Here is an 18,324-nt window from a genome sequence, read left to right as displayed (position 1 = left end):
TTCCTCCTGAGTAGTTCTGGGCTGATTCCTCACCGTTCTCATTATCATTGAAACTCCACGAGGTGAGATCTTGCAAGGAGCTCCAGACTGAGGGAGATTGGCAGTTAATTTATGTTTCTTCCATTTGCGAATAATCGCGCCAACTGTTGTCAGCTTCTCACCCAGCTGCTTGGCGATGGTCTTGTAGCCCATTCCAGCCTTGTGTAGGTCCACAATCTTGTCCCTGACATCCTTGGAAAGCTCTTTGGTCTTGGCCATGGTGAAGAGTTTGGAATCTGGATTGATTGATTGATTGCTTCTGTGGACAGGTCTCTTTTATACAGGTAACGAGCTGAGAGGGCTCCCAATGTCAGCTCCTTACCTGTATAAAATACACCTGGGAGCCAGAGATCTTGCTGAATGATAGGGGCTGAAATACATATTTCATTCATGAAAATGCAAATTAATGTACAACTTTTTTTGTAATGCATTTCTCTGGATTTTTTTGTTATTGTTGTGTCTCTCACTGTTCACATAAACCTACCATTGAAATTGAACACTGATCATTTCTTTGTTAGTGGGCAAACTTACAAAATCAGCTGGGGTTCAAATAATTTTTTCCCTGACTGTATTTGATGTTCATAAGAACATACAACTATCAGTCTTTATTAATCTGATATTCCAAAATGACATCTATATTACAATCATTTTTAAAAATACTCTTCCCCCTCCCATACAGAATGCAGTAATAGCAGCATTGTCTTCAAAATCATGGGATGTGGAAACAGCAACAGAGCTGCTTCTCAGCAACTGAAACCCAGCCAGGTGTGAGGATCCCAACCCCCCACTTCATCATAGCATCAGCTCCCACCCACCGGCACCATTCCACCTTTGCCTTTTTTTTTACACAGACAGCACCTCATCCACCACAGCAGTCTGAGCCTTCTTTTGTAACACCTCTGTATGCTACAAACTCAAAACCGGTAGCACCACAGTTGCTAATATGCACACCATCCTGTTACCTCTGATCCCATCTCTCCATTATGTTGATTGTAAGCCCAGAAAATTCTTAGTCATACATCTTGCCTCCCATGCCCTTCAGTCACATTGGCTGTATGTTTTCTACAAGATTGAGTTCCTTAATATTGCGAAGAATCAAATAACGGATGGATTTTCCATGGTAAAATGTAAAGGAGGTCCTGCATACTACTCCCACAATACATCGCCATTTACTCCTTCAGCAGCCAGTCGGACCTTGTGTCAGATTGTTCTCTTTTATGGACTCTTAATATTGTAATGGTCCAGCTGGATGAAATTTACTTGACTGGATAGTGATCTGCATGAGCAGTGCAACAGATTTTTTTCCTGAGCAGTTTGACATAGATGCTTCAATCATCTACAGAGGTTTGGATGTACAGGTTTTCTTTCTGAATGTACTGTAGGAAAATCACAGATATTCTTCGACATCTGCACACATGCACAGCAGAAAGACGTTATCTGTAAATAGATGGGTGTACATTTGAAAATACAGTGGGGATATCTTTTTTCTTTCATGGCATTGTAAAAAGTTATTTTAAATATAAACTGTCTAGTTTACAACTCTATGGAAGAGAAATCTTTTTATGCTTTTGTGACCCACAAGAAATCCCCCTGAATGTCCTGTTGCTTAAGGGTGGTACAGCCCATTATCTCGGGTCTAATGGCACAGCAGGTGGCAGCTCAGGCCCCTGAAGGTCATTACATGACGCACCACAATCCAACCTTGTGTCTTTTATCATCTGTGCATCTTTAACATCCCTTCAGCGTTGTGGAACAAGACTTTAATGTGTGGAAGGAGATGCCTGGATCCTCTGCTCAGCAAGCCACTCAAGCACCCAGTTTGGCTTGAAATATGTAGGGAACCAAAGCCTTTTCTGTTCATCTCATGAGGATGTTGCTGGAAAATGTTTACTTTTGCTCTGAACAGATTCATCTGGCATACACCTCGAGAAGAAACGGGCATTTTTCTGAATGTGATTAAGAATTTGAGTTGAAGTGCTGTTTTTTTTGTTTTTGTTTTTAAAGGTCCTGTGTTTCATCCACAGTCATGTTATGTTCAGCCACGGATTACGGGTCGCCCTCTCAGTCTTGAGGGGGAGATTTATCGCTAATCACTGACCCAGCCCAGCAGTACCCAGTCAGCGCTCTGGCCATATATACACATTTATATGTCCAAGCATGCTTTACACAGCCAAATACAATGCTCATTGAGGTCTTCAAATGATGTCTTATGTAATGAAAGAGGCTGGAACTCCTCTCTTACTTTATGAAGCAGATAACAGGCCTGCAGTGTTTTCACAAATTTCAGTTTGAGGTACATGAACTGTAAACAAGTGCTTAGCATATATATATAAGTGGGATGTTGATACATCCTCACACATGACCTTTGTTTTTGTTTTTTTAAACTATCTTTTGCTTGCCCTCCAGCTCAGTCCCTACCAACAGCGGCATGTTACAGTACTACACCAAGTTGTTGTGCAATCTCCTCTGACAACAGTGAATGGTTTCCAACTAGAGCCAAATAACTTGTATTTGTAAATAACCTTGTTCTTGTTAAGAGCAGTCTTGTTATCACTAGAGTTCACCATTGATGGCTGGATCTGTGTACTATAAGAAAAGGACAAAGCCCCCTTTCTCCCCATCTCTCCTGGTGTTCTCACTATGTACAATATTGCACGACAACAGAGCATAAAAAGGGGCTGTTTGAATCTGAGTTTCTCCATTTGAATGGACTTGTTTTCCTCTTCCGTTTCCTTGGAAGCATCAGCGGTATAAAAAGCATGGTTATTTATTGTGACAGTGTCATGTTTCTTTGATTAAAAAAAAAAAAAAGTGAAAATTTAAATTTGCTCACCTTGTTTTCTGAAAGCATTGCACCTCAAAACATGTCAAGACATACAACTAAAGGTATTTGTTTTCTGGAGACAGAAAATGAAATATGACCTGCAAGGTGTTCATTCACTTGATGTTTAAAAAGAAAAAGTACCAAAAATATTTTAAAGATTAACCAAAACCTGCGCATGTTGAAATAGTAATATATCATTTATGCATTCCAAAGTGAAGTACTGTACCAAAAAAGATATTAAAACCCAGCTCAATGTCAGAGCCCCTGACCAGTCAAGGCGAGGAGCAAACATAGCCTGGAAGACATTACCCAGAAATGACTTAAAGCTAAAACTTGTCCATTAACACAACGTGAAGAAATCAAGGTTTTGAAATATTACAGGTAGCAGTTAAGAACCCACCAATATTTTCTATCTGGCTCGTTTATTAAATGCACAGCTGTCCCCATTTTGAGCCATTTATTGCAGTTTTTAAGTGTCGTTGATATTAACAGGGAAGTTACATATGGCCATTTTCAAAATATTAGTGTGTTAAATAAAACTGGTGCAAAGTAAAAAAAAAAAAAAAAAAAAAAAACCATACAAGACAAGGAGGAAGAAGTCAGGAGACATACAGCAGGATTTTCCCCAGGGAATTTAATAAGCAACAATCATAACCAGATTAAAATTTTGGAAAATGTCCATCCTGTTTTTTCTTAAAAATGGCTCCACAAAAGAAGCAAAGAGCAACAAACACAAAGGAAAAAATAACATGTTTTTTGAGTAAGATCTACATACAATGAGCTTCATGACTACAAGGTGTTTAAAACCTTCTAGGATGTAAGTGGTATGTGGGTGCATGTGTGTATATTGCAATGTGTGTGTTTTAAGAAAGGTCCATGTGTCCAGGAAAGCTTTAAAAGTCAGAGGAGCGTGTACACAGGGGATGGGAAGGTTTGAGGAAGAGTCTGGCCTATTCTCTCCAGTCTTGTTTTCATCTCCATTGGTTTCCTTTTTACCTGAAAGACAAAGTTCAGACTGTCAGCCCATTTCTATAACCACAAGTGCCTCACACTGATGTAAATATGTTGTGGAAAATCTACATCTACCTGATTTCTTACTTTGACTGCCACAATAAATTCACTGTGGATTGCAGTCACACAATGATTATGAAGTTAAAATAAATCAGTCACTGATTCATGTATTTGATGCATTATGTTAACACGTAGTCTCACTGTATATAACCTGGGTGTGCTCATCCAAAATGAGGTGCCTTGTTATTTCTGCTGAAGTGAGCCTAATGTTTTACACTGATATTAGAAAGGCAGAAGAACTAACATTCCCACAACATGAAGCTACAGCAGGGAGAGAGATGTCCTTGGTCTTCTCTCTTATCTTTGTGTTGAGCTCAGCTATGGAATGTTATATTACTGGCTATGATAGAGAAGCACAAGGTCGTGCTCAGACAGAGCACATTTTACAGGTTACAAAATGTGAGGCACACCACACTGCCTTTTTTGTTGAAGCCTACAATTTAAAAAAAAAAAAAAAGACAATCTTGGCACTTTTTATTGTTACTAGGCAATCACTGAGTAACTGTTCTAGCCTAACCGCTATTTAAACATTTATATAAACACTCATAATTCATCTAAACATAAAGAATGTATACTACTATTATCTTATCTAACTTAGCCCATTATCTAAGCATAAAAACAGACAGAGGGAGGGCACTTTCTATGGCTCTGATGAGAGGCTTCTCTCAAATACTGGACAAAGTGGAAAGATGATCCACATGGGTACATGAGCCAAAGTGCCGCCGGCAGGTCCAGGAGTTTCTCATAGATGATGGTCACCTCGGGGTTTATTTTAAGTCGGGGGCAATCATTCGCATCACCAGTAGCCTTTAACTAAACTGAGTCCATCGGTTGGACCGAGTGACTGAGCATTGGTTTACAATAGGTCAACTCTAGCCCATATTTCAGGTCACCATCACAGAGTGCTTGCTTCTCAATCCACTGGACCGAACAATGGAGGAAAAAAAAAAAAACATGGGACACATGAAGCTGAAAAATGCGAGGCACTCAACAACACAAAACCAGTGAGCAAAACGCCTCACTGTCATTGAAAACAGTGTTAAAAAGCCGCTCCCAGCAGCTAAAACATGCTCCGTCGAATCATGGCCTCACAAGAACATATGACAAATTAAACTTGGGCTCACTCTCCTGCATACTCTGTACCACCTGCTTTGAATCATTTTAGAAATTCCACCACAAAATATGTGGCTGTTGACTGAAGATCGCATTTTAATTTCCTTAAAATTAGTCTACTTTTATGTCTGTGGAAACTAAAAGAGGAAAAAAAAAAACCTTTTTTGACCAATAAACAATATACTGCAAGTTAATTATCAATCTAATAATCTCCTATGTTTGTGTGCAATGACTACTGCAAACCACTTGGTATACATTTATAAAAGGAAACAGCTATTTAGTCCTGGAACCTTAAGTAAAATCTTGTGCCAAAAACAACTACATCACTGACTGCATGTCCAATGTATTCAGTCTGTAGCTTTCAGATGCAATGATGTGGCACTCTACTCCCATAAAGTCAGAGCAAAGACTGAGCTACAGAAGTAACAATTATTTTTATAATCAGTTAATCTGCTGATTATTTACTCCATAAAACATTGAAAATGTTGAGTGAAAATGCCAAGCACAGAGCACAAGGTGACATCCTCAAACATCTTAAGGTCTTGTTTTGTCCAACCAACAGTTCGAAAAGATATTCAGTTTACTATGAATTAAATTTGCACTGACCTTTAGCAATGAAACTTTGGACAAATAGGCTCTTCACATAAAAAAACAGTTACAAATATAATACTTCTAATTTTTAAACACTTCTTAATGGCCTTAATTTTCCTAAATTGATTTATGAACTTTTAATGCATTTTAAGGCCCTGCAGACGCACTGAACTATTTCTTTAGGAGACAAACTCAAGCAAGATGCAAAATCTAGACAGTTCTGGTCCTGCACTGTGTTTACAGACATCTTGGACTAAACAACTCACTGTCGGTCCACCTGCCTTCTCTCCACTGCTGTGCTCCCTGTCTGCCAGAGGGAACCCTCCTCCTTGTAGGCTCAGTATGTCCCTGGCTATATATGTTGGACCAGGGACCAGGCTGCACAGATTCTTGTGTGTATCTCTGTGTGTGCCCACAACACCCAGGAGGAGGGCAACTGTCTCTATAGCTCTCCCTGTCTCCTCTTCAGGCTCCCTCTGTCTCACTTTTTCCTTTCTGTTTGCTCACAAGTGGCCACCTGCTGAGAAAAAGAGTTAAAGGACAGTAGGATTCCTATGATATCTCAGGTTTAGGGTAGATTCACTAACTATTGTTAAGAGACAAACTATGTAACTAGCTTTTCCTTTTGCATGTCAGTTTCCTCTTGCTCATTATTTCTCTGCCAGTGAGACCAAGCTGTGATTCCAGCTTGAAGTGGTTGTGCCTTTTCTCTGTCCTCAGCTCCTTTCTCCACTCTTACCTTTGCAAGTCAATCTGTCTCTTTGTCCCTTCATCGTTCTGCTGCTGCTGTTTTGACACCTTGATTGGTTCTGCAGACGAGTTGGGGTCAGCTGCCCTCTTCCTGCCTCTGCCAGTTCCACCCCCCGTTGGTGCTGCTGCTCCATCCTTCTCAGCTCCAGCAGCTGTTCTCGGTGGACGGCCACGTCTTTTGACAGGTGACGCATCTGTCCCCGAGTCAGGGGTAACATTCTGACTCGACTCCTCCTGAAGGACAGCGAGAAGATATTGCTTGAAGCTGCTTTGCATGTAGTTCCAGTCGACATCTGGTTCTCCTCCCTGAGCTTACCTTCTTCCCCTCATCATTCTTGATAACTGGGTTCTCGTTGTTTTCCTGTGCTTGGCTCTCTGATGTCTCAGTGGCAGTGTTGCTGTTACTACAAGACATTTTAAAAACCACTCGGCTGAAGAAAGCATTATTTTCTCAAAGTGAGTATGTGCGAGAGTGTACTGTGTGTTTGATTACCTGTTCTTGTTGATGGAGGAGGAGCTCAGGGGAGAGGTGCTGGTATTGCTGGCTGTGTCTGAGGCTGCGGTGGTCTTGGGGAAGACCCTTCTCCCTGGTACTGTCAGAGGCTTGTTCACAGCCCCTAACACTGGTGCTGGTTTAGGCTACATAAAAGGAGGGAAGGAGTTTCTGCATCTAGTTGTTTATATTTGATAAGTCAGATCCACATATTATATTAGCGTTTGTAAAATTAATCCATAATCATTCAGCTTCAATACGTCACTCAAATCTCTGTTCACGTTGCTACATGTAGTTCTCACAAGCATACCTGTATAAGCAAAATTAATTTTCACACCATACAGCACCACACCATACTGTACTCCAATAAAAAAACAGTGTATGTATTTACAGTGGCTATGAAAGCCTAAGGTTTTTGTATTTACCTTTCCGGTGAGCAGCATTTGTCTCATATCTGCTGACAGATACTCTTTGTCATTTTTGAAGTCCTGCTGAGAGAAATTACAACAGAAAACTTTAACGAGCATAAACTGCTAAACAATATATTGCAACCACAAAGATGCTTTTGGCTTTCATCTTCAAAGTGTGTGCCCATATCTGTCTATCGCTGAGTGGATGCAAGTCGTTCTTCAGAAGAGTTTGAAACATTTAATGTTATAAGGCCACTTTTTTCTGTCTCCAATAGGAAAGGAAATTAGTGTATCTATATTTGAGATGTTTCAAATAGGGGTCATTTTGGAATCATTCCATTCTCATAAGGATAAATATCTACAATGTGTTTGTGTGTTTGTGCATATGCATTGCCTTGTCCTGTACGAGGAAGAACTTGGAAGGCAATACAGGCTCTTTTGGAGATTCCAGGTGGCATGCAGTGCTCTTGTTGGCGATCACGAAGAGAGCAACATCACAGACAATATATAGCTTCTGTAACCACAACAGCACAAGATACACTGTTAGGAAAGTCTAATTACAAAGTGTAGTCTGTTCTCCTCTAGCTTATCATTTGTGCTTCCTTGCTCAATTTTTACAAGAGTTAACATTAAACTCTTCCTCGCAGCCATCTGGTCTTAAATGATCCATATTAAATATGAATGCAATTCTTCTGATGGTGGCACTGGAGCTACCATAAAATTCTGAAGATTCATTACGACCCAACCATGTGCTAATATGTTAATTGCAGGCAAAACCAAATGTCTGTTTAATAGCCTTTGGTAATGATTTTTATGTTGGAATCTTCACCAAGTTTGTCAGTTTATCACTTTTTCGGTTTTAGTTTTCAGCTTCCTTATTAATGCATACATTTATACACTCAGTGTATTACCACCTAGCTAAAACTAATGCAGCTTAATACAAATAATGGAGCTCCTGTAGTTTTTCTTTTTTACTGAGGTACAGTCCATGTGGACACACAAGCAGGCATAGTAAAAGTCAGATAAATGCAGCAATTTAGGCCAAAGCAGACAAGAAAAAGGTGATGTTTCAAAGACACATTCTCGATCACAGCTAACGCCATATATTCATGAAGGTTCCGATTTTTTTCAACCTTTTCGATTTTGCTACTGTTTAACTGTACTGCACTACACAGAGAGCTGCTTCTGTTATTTAGCCTACCCCCTACCCTGAATGGCATGGACAAAATACTAAAACACCAGTCAGTATAACATAAGATGTACCAATCACGTGTGTGTGTGTGTGTGTGTGTGTGTATACCTCATTGGCCTTTGCATCATCAGGGCACTGAGCATCCTTAGTCTGTTTGATGTTCTCTACCATCTTTCTAAGAAAGGCATGACTGTTGTTCTCATTCTTTGTCATCAGCACTTCCAGCATGAACCACAGACACCTACACACAAGCATATACCCAGTAAACATTCTGTGTCACAGCTTTAGTGTTCATGTGTGTATTTTTTTTTAGCATATATTGTTAAAACTTAAAAGCATAAAATGTTCTCAAACAGAAAAATGGACTTTTTAAAGAAAATAGCTGGGTTGCAAACACATGACTATCATGATGCATGAAACTCAGATGGAGAGCAGGAAGTGAAAACCAGAATGAAGAGATGGAATAAAGTCTGTATTGTGCTTTACTCCATCTCTTCATTCTGTATTGTGCTTAAATGATATTAGGAAAAAAGATATAAACAGAAAATCACAAGATATGAGAGACGTCATCCTTATGACGAGGAGCGATTTTTTTTCAACAAAACTAAATGACCTTCCTGCTATTGAGGCATACTGTCCTGTGCATTGACGTAATATAATGTATGTCTGTGGTCCTGTGGATTAACCTAGCAACAAACATTCAACGCTCGCTACCTTTAAAATTAACGTTACGGTTTCCTACTTATTGCAGGCTAACCACTCCCAAAGGTCCAGTGACATAACTAAAGAACTTGGATGATCATCGCAAAACAGGACCCAGAAGTCACTGCGGCTCATTGCAATTGCACAGCAGTGTAGCAGTAGCTAACTACGCAAGTGGTCAATACACAACGGAACATTAGCCCACTCTACTCCTCCCAGCCCCACACAAAGGCTTTGCAAGTAGAGGTGTGACAATACACAAGACTAGATAATACATGATACTGTGTTTACAAGAATGAAGAACATATTTTAACAATATTTTTAAGAAATCTTCAATGACAAAATATATGAAAAATAGTCTTATTTGACCGAAAGTCACAAAATGCAAACCAATGCAGGTGCATTTTAAAATGTTTTAACCAATCATTTTGTAATGAATGCCACTTTAGTTCTACTCTGAATGTGAATTTTCATGTAATCTAACCATCGGGGGCAACCTGGGGGTTCAGCGTCTTGCCCAAGGACACTTTGACTCGTGGACTGCAGGCGCTGAGATTCAAACCTCCAACCCTCCGTTTGGGAGACAACTGCTCTACCCACTGAAATGTTTAGGCACAAACTCAATTGACTGTCTTCTTCTGTATGATTTCACACGAGTCTCTTCAGACCTTATAATTGTGCATGAACTATGCCTGAGCTTCTAACTGAAGCTGTGTGTGACCTTCTATGCTATTTTGACCTTCACCTCACCGCAATGGACAGTGGCATTATCCGGCAAAGGTGCTACGTTGACCAGTCATGTACAGGACCACGATAGGGCGACATGGAGGCCCATGGGAAGAAGACTCTTTTGTTTACCTTGTTAGCATGAGCATTCACTGCTATTCACTGTTGAATGTGGGCCACAATTAATGCACCATGACGACACGCCAAGTGGTTTCATTAGTTGTGGTTGTTAAATGGTGCTTTTTATTCCATCAGTACAAACACACTGGTGGTAGATTTGGTGATAAGGTAGAGTAGGCTATGTTAGCAGCAAATATACAGTGGGTACGGAAAGTATTCATACCCCCTTAAATTTTTCACTCTTTGTTATATTGCAGCCATATGCTAAAATCATTTAAGTTCATTTTTTCCCTCATTAATGTACACACAGCACCCCATATTGACAGAAAAACACAGAATTTTTGACATTTTTGCAGATTTATTAAAAAAAGAAAAACTGAAATATCACATCCTCCTGTCACAGACATAAGTATGGGAGCGAAGGTCAGACATCCTCCCATTTCTTCCTCCAGCACTTCATGAATGAAATCCCTCCCTGCTGAGCGGTGAGTCCCGGATATCGTTTAGATTAAGTCTGCAGTCCTCCATGTATTCTCACTTGTGTTTGTTTTATAATTGATTTATTCATCCACTTTTCTTTCAATAATAAACTATTTAATGTGCAATTCCTGTGAGTTCCTGTGATGAAAGATTCATACTGTCGATTTTTAGTTTTCACCTACACTTTAAAAGTCTTCATCTGAAAGCACTGGTTTGGTTGGCGCAGTAAAAACAACATTTTCCTGTCTGGTTTTCTAATATAAAATATGAAGAATATTTAATTTGACTGATGAGGGTCATTATTATAAAGATAGTGTTTTTGTTTGTTTGGTAAGTACATGTTAAGTACATCTTGTCAGTCAGAATGAAATATCCTGATGTAGAGTACTTTGAAAAGTGCACTCATATGTCATCATAAACCACATTATTATGATTTACCATTTAGATTCATTCTGAAGATGTTAGATATTACCAGGCATCTGAGGAAAAGTACAACCGGGTCATGTACAAACAAATGTTTTCTTTTTCACAGATTTGACACCACATAAAAAAGAAGACAGTTAAAAAAAGGGGAAGTGGCAAATTTACTGAATCTCAAAACTCAAAACTGCTTTGTGTGGTCACACAGCTTTCTCCTTCCCATTTTTATTCAACCACCAAACCTACAACTGCTTTTAAGAGAAGCACATTAAATCACATTTTTGACCATCTTTCCCACATTTTCACACCGACTCATCTATCTGGGTGAAACAGACCAAAATGCCACTGAAGCAAAATGACATGTTAAACATGACGACCAACGTTTACCATCCAACCTGACAGAACTGGAGAGGATCTGCAAGGAGGAATGGCAGAGGATCCCCAAATGCAGGTGTGAAAAACTTGTTGCATCATTCCCAAAAAGACTCATGACTGTATTGGCTCAAAAGGGTGCTTCTACTAAATACTGAGCAAAGGGTCTGAATACTTATGACCATGTGATATTTCAGTTTTTCTTTTTTTAATAAATCTGCAAAAATGTCAAAAACTCTGTGTTTTTCTGTCAATATGGGGTGCTGTGTGTACATTAATGAGGAAAAAATGAACTTAAATGATTTTAGCATATGGCTGCAATATAACAAAGCGTGAAAATTTTAAGGGGGTCTGAATACTTTCCGTACCCACTGTATAACCCAATATAACCCAAATGAAGCCACTCACGTCAACTCATCACAACGTGGTTGTAGGGTACATGCCTACAAGCCCCACCCCCCCACCACCACCGACCAATAAAGCCCCTTGTGTTAAAACACGGCAGGGAGTTGCGAGTTTGCTGGACTAATGTGGACATGTGTCACTTTGCTGTCAACACTCTGTCATACTGGGTGCTGTTCTGGCTTTTGTCTGTTCCATGAGATCTGGGGGGAGGGGCACTTTGACGGAACAACTACTTTTATACTCAGTAAAAGCTTTGTCAGTGTGGCTGATGTGATCAACCGTAAATGACACAGACTATACACATTTTGAAAGCCTGTGATAGTACTGCCTATGCATCTGCAGTTACCGCTACAGCACCGCACAGTGATGTGACGTCATATACCATCCACCTATTCTCAGATTTACCATCCAGTTCAGGGACAGACACAAGACCAAGGCTCAGTATATCAACACTCACTCTTTGATGTCTTTGAGTTGTTCATACTCATGTGGTTTTGTGAAGTCTGGGTCGTGGGCCAGCAGGTGGATCATATAGGGCACGACATACTCAGGAAGGAGGGAGACAAGTTTTTCTGAGAGGAGAGAGGAAACTCATTTTAATGTCTGAAGGTACAGCGGCTTCAAAAATTACTCAGACCCATTCATCTGTTACACATTTTGCATAGTAGATTTAATTTTAAAATGGATAAAACTGCCCTTTTGTGGCTGAGATGGAAAGGTTAGTGTGTTAATAAAAGCAAAATGTGACAAAGTGCAATGAAAACAGCTAATCAAGCACCTAAAATCAATCGGCTGGAGCAAACCATCATCCTAATGTATCTAAACTTAAGCAAGTGGACAATGTAGCTAATTTGTCAACATCTTCAGGGTTAAAAAGAAGAAAGTACGTTAAGATTTTCCTAGGTGTAGTAATACAACCTTATGTCGTACATGAAATGTGCGACTTAAATGTCAACTGAACCTTCTGCTCCACTGAAAAAGTGGCAGGTGAAAACATCAGATCTGTGTGAAGCAGTGACACTGTAACCTTCCTCCAATTACAAATACATGAAACAAACATAAATGCCACATTTTCTACATAGCTTTCATTTATTTGCCATTTGACTGGCGCTCTTAATTATGTCATCTGGCTGTGCCCTGTTCTTCTGCAATAGTTACACCTTAATGAAGAATTAGCACCAACTGAACCAACTCCTAAATTCTGCAGTGGATGGAAATTTTTCCCCAAATGTTTGTCAGAATGTGCACTGAATTTGGATAAAAACTTATGTAATCTTTTATAATCAATGTAGTCCAATAAAGAAGACATTAAAAACTGAGCTGAGTTTTCTAAAATGACACCAGTAGCATATAACACATGAAGTTTCAACATGAAAACATCCAGTGGTTGAACACTGACCCTGAGCAAGAGGGTTTTGTTTTATGTACTCTCTGCGGACGGAGATGTTTTTGAGGAGGCACTGTCGGGCGTGGGCACGGCGCTCCTTCACCGGGTCTTTGGCACACAGGGCAAAGACTGCCAGGTACTCCAGGGGCAGCAGCAATTTGACAAGGGCCACGTGTAACTTCTGAGCAAAGATCTGCCGAACTTGGTAGCACTCATCCTGTAAGTAGGAAGGAGGAAACTCACTTCATACAGTTCATACAAGAGAGTAAGGAAGATCATTTATACTGAAATATTTTCTTCTATTCATATAGTACACTGCAACTGAGCCTGATGACGTGTAAAGGGAGCTCTTATTTCGCATTTGTGTCTATTACATTAAGACGTTTTTCACAGCAGACATCTGACTTATCATAGAAAGAAAAACACAGGTGTTACCATTAACATTAACTATGGCTCTGGTCTATTCAAGTGTCGCACTATTCTCTGACAGTGTGACAGTGACCCAGCAAGCACACAAACACCAGGACCCTGAAGCCAAAGTCATCCTTCATTTTGTTAAGAATTTATTCTAGTGCTTTTCTTTCTCTGACATTTCAAAATGTCTTTGGTTAAAAAAAAAGTGTAAGAAAAGTGATGTAAAGGTGAGACTGACATTGATAACAAGGCCGCAGAGCTGAAATTGCTCAGGTGTGATGATGTCATGGTAACAAGGCTCCTGGGCCAACTTCATAATGGCTCCACCTGCAGCCAACCTCAGACGAGACATGTCTGATTTACTGTAAGAAGAAAAAACATGAATAAAAACTATGGCAACAACTTGGCTGTTTTTCTGATTTATCACTGTTCTGTTTCCTGCTGTTCAGGTCTCTCATGCAAAAAAACATCTTAATCTCCATGAGACTACTTTATTGAAAAAAAGTTAGACATGTTAACCCTTAATCCTTTGACAGCATCCTATGCCCCAGCACGGTAACCCTCAATTCTTGCGATACCTGATCTTCTTCTGCTCTGTGAGGTCTCCCTCGCTGACCAGCATGGCTGAGAGCAGACGTAGGGTGGAGTTTGCTGACTTGGATTGGTTGTTCTTCATTCCTAGTAACCAGCGCACCAGCAGCTTGATGGCCTGCACCTGTGGGAACAGGAAGAGCATCGAGTAGTTTAGAAAGTCCATACATCTTTACAACATACCTTCTTGTTTTTAGTACAAAAATAAACACAAATCCAAATCTTTGTCATTGACAACAGACCACGGATGCTCTTCCGTGAAGTATTAATGATACATCCAACTGAACTAAAGTAACATCAATGCCACAAATGTGTTTGCCTCTTACCTTCGCTAGAACCTCAGGAGAGACTTCCTCATCTGTGGTCCACAGCTTCCCGTTCTTGTTTCCAACTGACTGGAGAGACACATGAATATGGCTCACATTCTCGCTCCTTTCTTTGCTTATATTTCAACAATATATTTCAATAATGCTCTGTTTACTTGCGACTGGCTATATATTTGATAAAAGTAGCAATTTATAAACAGTCTCCATGACATTAATATAGAAATACAAAGGCAGGTGTATAAAGTGCACAATTATATTTGGCCACGTTTCTTTTAGTACAGTTTGATCTCCACGTACTCTGTCATTCATGAGCAAGTCCTTCACAATAAAGTTAGCCACAATGGACTTCATTGGTGAAGCAAACTGATCAGGGGCCAACATTGAGATGTGGCCCAGTGACACAAGAGGAGTGATGAGCTGTTCTGGAACATCTGCATTCAGACTTCGTGACAGAGGCTGGAGGTGAAGAAAGACATATTAAAAGCATGTGCACAAAATAACATCACCTTAATAAATCAAGATACACAGATAATAATGTACAACATAAGCTGACAAATAAAAACAAACAAAATAAATATCTTCTGTCTGTAACACAAGATAGATATTTGCAGGTGAACAAGTTAAGAAATGGTTATTCACCTCAAAAATCTGTGCAAGCTGCACTTCCTTGTTGTTAAAGATGGCATGGATACAGTGGACAGCCTGCTTGGCCTGGTGAGGTGTGCCCCGCTTAGCTTTCTGATGCAAGATGGGAATCAGAGTCCTGATGGACACAGTGGATTTTAGGAAGACATACACAAACCAGAGTATCCTCTAATTCAGTCTACATCTGGACTGGGGTGGATATAATACTGCCTTAGAAAGATATTATTTTCCCCACAGTGTATAGTGTGAAGTTATCATTGCACATATTAAGCTCCAAGTATAATGGTATCTCTCATTATCTATCACTTACGATCTTATCTGTTGTAACTCTGTCTCAATCTTCTGCCCAGTGTTTCTGAAAATCTGGATGGCTGCCTCGGCGACTTTGTCATCCTCCATCTTCAAACACTGGAGCAAAGACTCATAGGTCTCTGCTGAGTGGAATGCTGTGGGGTGGGTGAACGACAGGACCTAAAGGGACAACAGAGTTTTTGTATTTAACCCTACCCATTTACTACAAATCATGCACATTTAGCAATAAAAAAATGCTCTTGCAGACTCCTTGCTGTGTCCGTGCCTTTTACCTTGAGCAGTTCCAGGCCTGAGCGGATGGCTGTATCAGGCGTAACGCCCTCCTCATCATCATCAGCTGTGCCCTCAATTGATTTGTTCAGCAGCTTCACCAGAGCACTAAAACAAAACACTGTGAATTATTACAATCCTTATATAAAATAATCCAAATCTATGTTTATTAAATGGCAAGTTGGGCCACTTTATGATATCACAGGGCAACATATTTGCAAGTAATAAACAAAAAAACTGTTACACTGTGTAACTTAAGCACTACAAGTTATTCAGTATGAGTGTTTCCTCTCTCTGGGTGTTTTTCCATAAAGCACAAAGAGTTAAACCTGTGGCCACCCTGAAGCATGCAGTTCCATTACACCGCCACGAGGTGTCTCAGTGAATGAGAAAAGCCTGTCTGTGCTGTTACACAATGACAGAGACAGAGAGTACATGAAGCTCTTTATCACTGAAAAAGTGGGAAACAGTGCTGTTTGCCTCTGTTTGGGTGTACCGTGAAATGAGATACTTATATTTAATGGTACAGAATTTATAAATTACAAAGTCACAATTTCTAATTTTATCCCTTTCAATTTTAAAATTGACATTGATCCATTTTTATTAAGATTATAATGCTGACTAATATTTTTGATATGCTGTGAAATTTCAAAAATAAATGCCAATATTTGGTGTGTTGAAAGCATTGGATTTTTCAGACCTGATGGCCTCAGAGTCAATGTGGACAGGAGCAATGCGCTCTAGCAGGAACTTGACCATCTCCAGGAAAGGGTTGGTGGGCTGTTTCGGGAATGTCAGCTTCCGAGTGATTTCTCTCTGTTAACAGTACAAAAAGCATCAGAATTAACACACACATTAATGGATTTGTGCTCATATACAGACATATGTGTTCATGTTAAGATTTGCATTTCTACACCTTCAATTAGATTACCTTCATACTTTAACTTTAAAGTTGTGGTCACAGTTTGAGCACATACAAAACTGTAATAGGACTGTAATAGTTCTGTTATAGCACATCAAGATCTAATCAAGTACTGATTAGATGGGGATTAATGCCATTTAGACAGTACTTCCTGCTAATACCTTACAAACATTTTTTTGGTAACTGCACCTTGACAATAGAGATAGAATGGCCTATTTTCAGTATCTAACAGCTTCCTTCTTTCTTTGAACAATCCCAGTTTTCTGGGATTTAACGCTGCACTGAGTGATTTTTCGCTACTACAGGGTGTAACACATGCTCAAACCTAAACGCAGTGCATCAAGCCTGATTGTGTTTTTGTGGATGACATGTTAGCAATGTTAACACTTGTGTGCATGTGTTAAAGAGAGACAGAAGATTGTGATTGTATATGTTAAATGGATAAGCGTGCTATCCTCTCACCACACAAATCTCAGCCTGTTTACAGGAGCAGGTTGGACTGATGAGCATCTCCAGCTGGATCCTGAGCTTCTCATCCTCACCGAGAACCTGGTTGAACTTCTTCATGAAGTCCTGGGCCTTTCCTGCATCTGGCAGGTTCTCTGGAAACACCAAACACAAGAAGGATTAGGATGCCACTCACAAGAAAGAACATCTTCCATTTTAAAGAAATTACACAGTGCAAGAGTTGAAAAGATGTTTGTGTGGGCATGTTTCCAACTTACTGGCAATACTCATGAGCTTCCCGAGCATGGCAGTGTTATTGGCTTCAGACTGTCAGGGGACAGAGAGACAAAAATGTTAGCGATATGCTGGACATTTGCTTCAGGAGGCATAGAGGAGATGGTCAGTTTGTATGGAAGTGTATGATCAGCAACACACCACTGGCAGCTTGTGGAGGTCCAGCAGCTCTTTAACAAGGCCTCGTAGCATGTTCTGGCACTTCCACATCTCATTCAGAGCCCTGAAATCAAAGGGAAATTAAAAGAAAGTGAAAAACTACCAAGAAGAGAGGTGCCAGTAGAACACAAGATGATCAAAATGCTGTCTTTGGTTTTGTTGACCTACAGTGTTCGTGTGTTTTTTATTTTTTCATATTTTGTGTATACTGTATATGGGGGTGGGTTTGCTTGCCATTGTGCAGTTTTATTTTCTAAAGAAATGTGTTTATAGCAAACATACGTGCATCTAAAATGGTTGCGTTTCTCTTGCAGGTTTACTGACCTGACAGCATTTGTGTCCAGGCAAGCATACAGGTAGTACAGACACTTCATCTTCTCCTCTGTGTCAAGACTGTGAGGGACCATGTACTGAGCAAAGATCTTCTCTACTAGCAACCTGTTGAAAGGACGGTAGTGTTTCAGCGAATTACGTTACAGCTGTGTTTTCCTTTACAGTACTAATAAATCATCTATGCATACATGCAATGAAGCTGATATGTACAGTATGAAATGTTCTCACTTGTCATCAATACTGTTCTGATAGTATATGTGCAGCAGCTTGTCTTTGATCCAACTAATCTTCCCGGCAGATTCCTTCCCTGCCTCATGGTGCAGACAGTATTTCTTATAGAGCTGAGCCAGGCCCATCATGGCCTCCTTACGGACACGCCACTATAGAGGAAAAAGTGAGAAGGGGAGAAAACTGAGCAGGGAGGACAGAATAAAAATAAGATGAGGAGAGACATTTACAATTCTCATCTTATGAGGACAGTAGTCTTTTGTTGAGGGACGTTTTATATATATATAT

The 18,324-nt window shown here is 39.9% G+C and overlaps 2 protein-coding genes across 2 annotated transcripts in view; one reads left to right on the top strand and one right to left on the bottom strand.

Moving 5' to 3' along the window:
- ube2kb (ubiquitin-conjugating enzyme E2Kb (UBC1 homolog, yeast)) overlaps positions 1 to 2,850 on the top strand; it is a 6,985-nt gene extending 4,135 nt beyond the window's left edge. The window contains exon 7 of the mRNA XM_020602135.1: positions 719 to 2,850. Within this exon, the coding sequence (XP_020457791.1) occupies positions 719 to 793 (75 nt within the window). The 3' untranslated portion in view covers positions 794 to 2,850. The remainder of the gene's footprint in view (positions 1 to 718) is intronic.
- Positions 2,851 to 3,482: 632 nt separating this feature from the next.
- The window catches only part of pds5a (PDS5 cohesin associated factor A), a 28,222-nt gene continuing 13,380 nt past the window's right edge, over positions 3,483 to 18,324 (bottom strand). Inside the window, exons 12-34 of the mRNA XM_020602136.1 lie at positions 18,037 to 18,188; positions 17,800 to 17,913; positions 17,458 to 17,539; positions 17,301 to 17,349; positions 17,038 to 17,177; positions 16,354 to 16,469; positions 15,656 to 15,761; positions 15,382 to 15,542; positions 15,066 to 15,189; positions 14,724 to 14,882; positions 14,427 to 14,495; positions 14,088 to 14,224; positions 13,748 to 13,871; positions 13,108 to 13,312; positions 12,166 to 12,280; positions 8,592 to 8,724; positions 7,686 to 7,805; positions 7,307 to 7,369; positions 6,882 to 7,027; positions 6,705 to 6,792; positions 6,378 to 6,622; positions 5,905 to 6,158; positions 3,483 to 3,859 (exon numbers count right to left, since the gene is read on the bottom strand). Of these exons, the coding sequence (XP_020457792.1) occupies positions 6,104 to 6,158; positions 6,378 to 6,622; positions 6,705 to 6,792; positions 6,882 to 7,027; positions 7,307 to 7,369; positions 7,686 to 7,805; positions 8,592 to 8,724; positions 12,166 to 12,280; positions 13,108 to 13,312; positions 13,748 to 13,871; positions 14,088 to 14,224; positions 14,427 to 14,495; positions 14,724 to 14,882; positions 15,066 to 15,189; positions 15,382 to 15,542; positions 15,656 to 15,761; positions 16,354 to 16,469; positions 17,038 to 17,177; positions 17,301 to 17,349; positions 17,458 to 17,539; positions 17,800 to 17,913; positions 18,037 to 18,188 (2,703 nt within the window). The 3' untranslated portion in view covers positions 3,483 to 3,859; positions 5,905 to 6,103. The remainder of the gene's footprint in view (positions 3,860 to 5,904; positions 6,159 to 6,377; positions 6,623 to 6,704; positions 6,793 to 6,881; positions 7,028 to 7,306; positions 7,370 to 7,685; positions 7,806 to 8,591; positions 8,725 to 12,165; positions 12,281 to 13,107; positions 13,313 to 13,747; positions 13,872 to 14,087; positions 14,225 to 14,426; positions 14,496 to 14,723; positions 14,883 to 15,065; positions 15,190 to 15,381; positions 15,543 to 15,655; positions 15,762 to 16,353; positions 16,470 to 17,037; positions 17,178 to 17,300; positions 17,350 to 17,457; positions 17,540 to 17,799; positions 17,914 to 18,036; positions 18,189 to 18,324) is intronic.

This window comes from Monopterus albus, unplaced genomic scaffold (genome assembly GCF_001952655.1).
Source record: "Monopterus albus unplaced genomic scaffold, M_albus_1.0 scaffold54.1, whole genome shotgun sequence".
Classification (NCBI taxonomy): domain Eukaryota; kingdom Metazoa; phylum Chordata; class Actinopteri; order Synbranchiformes; family Synbranchidae; genus Monopterus; species Monopterus albus.
The sequence above is the reverse complement of the archived record's forward strand: the minus strand, read 5'-3'. Positions and strand labels throughout refer to the sequence as shown.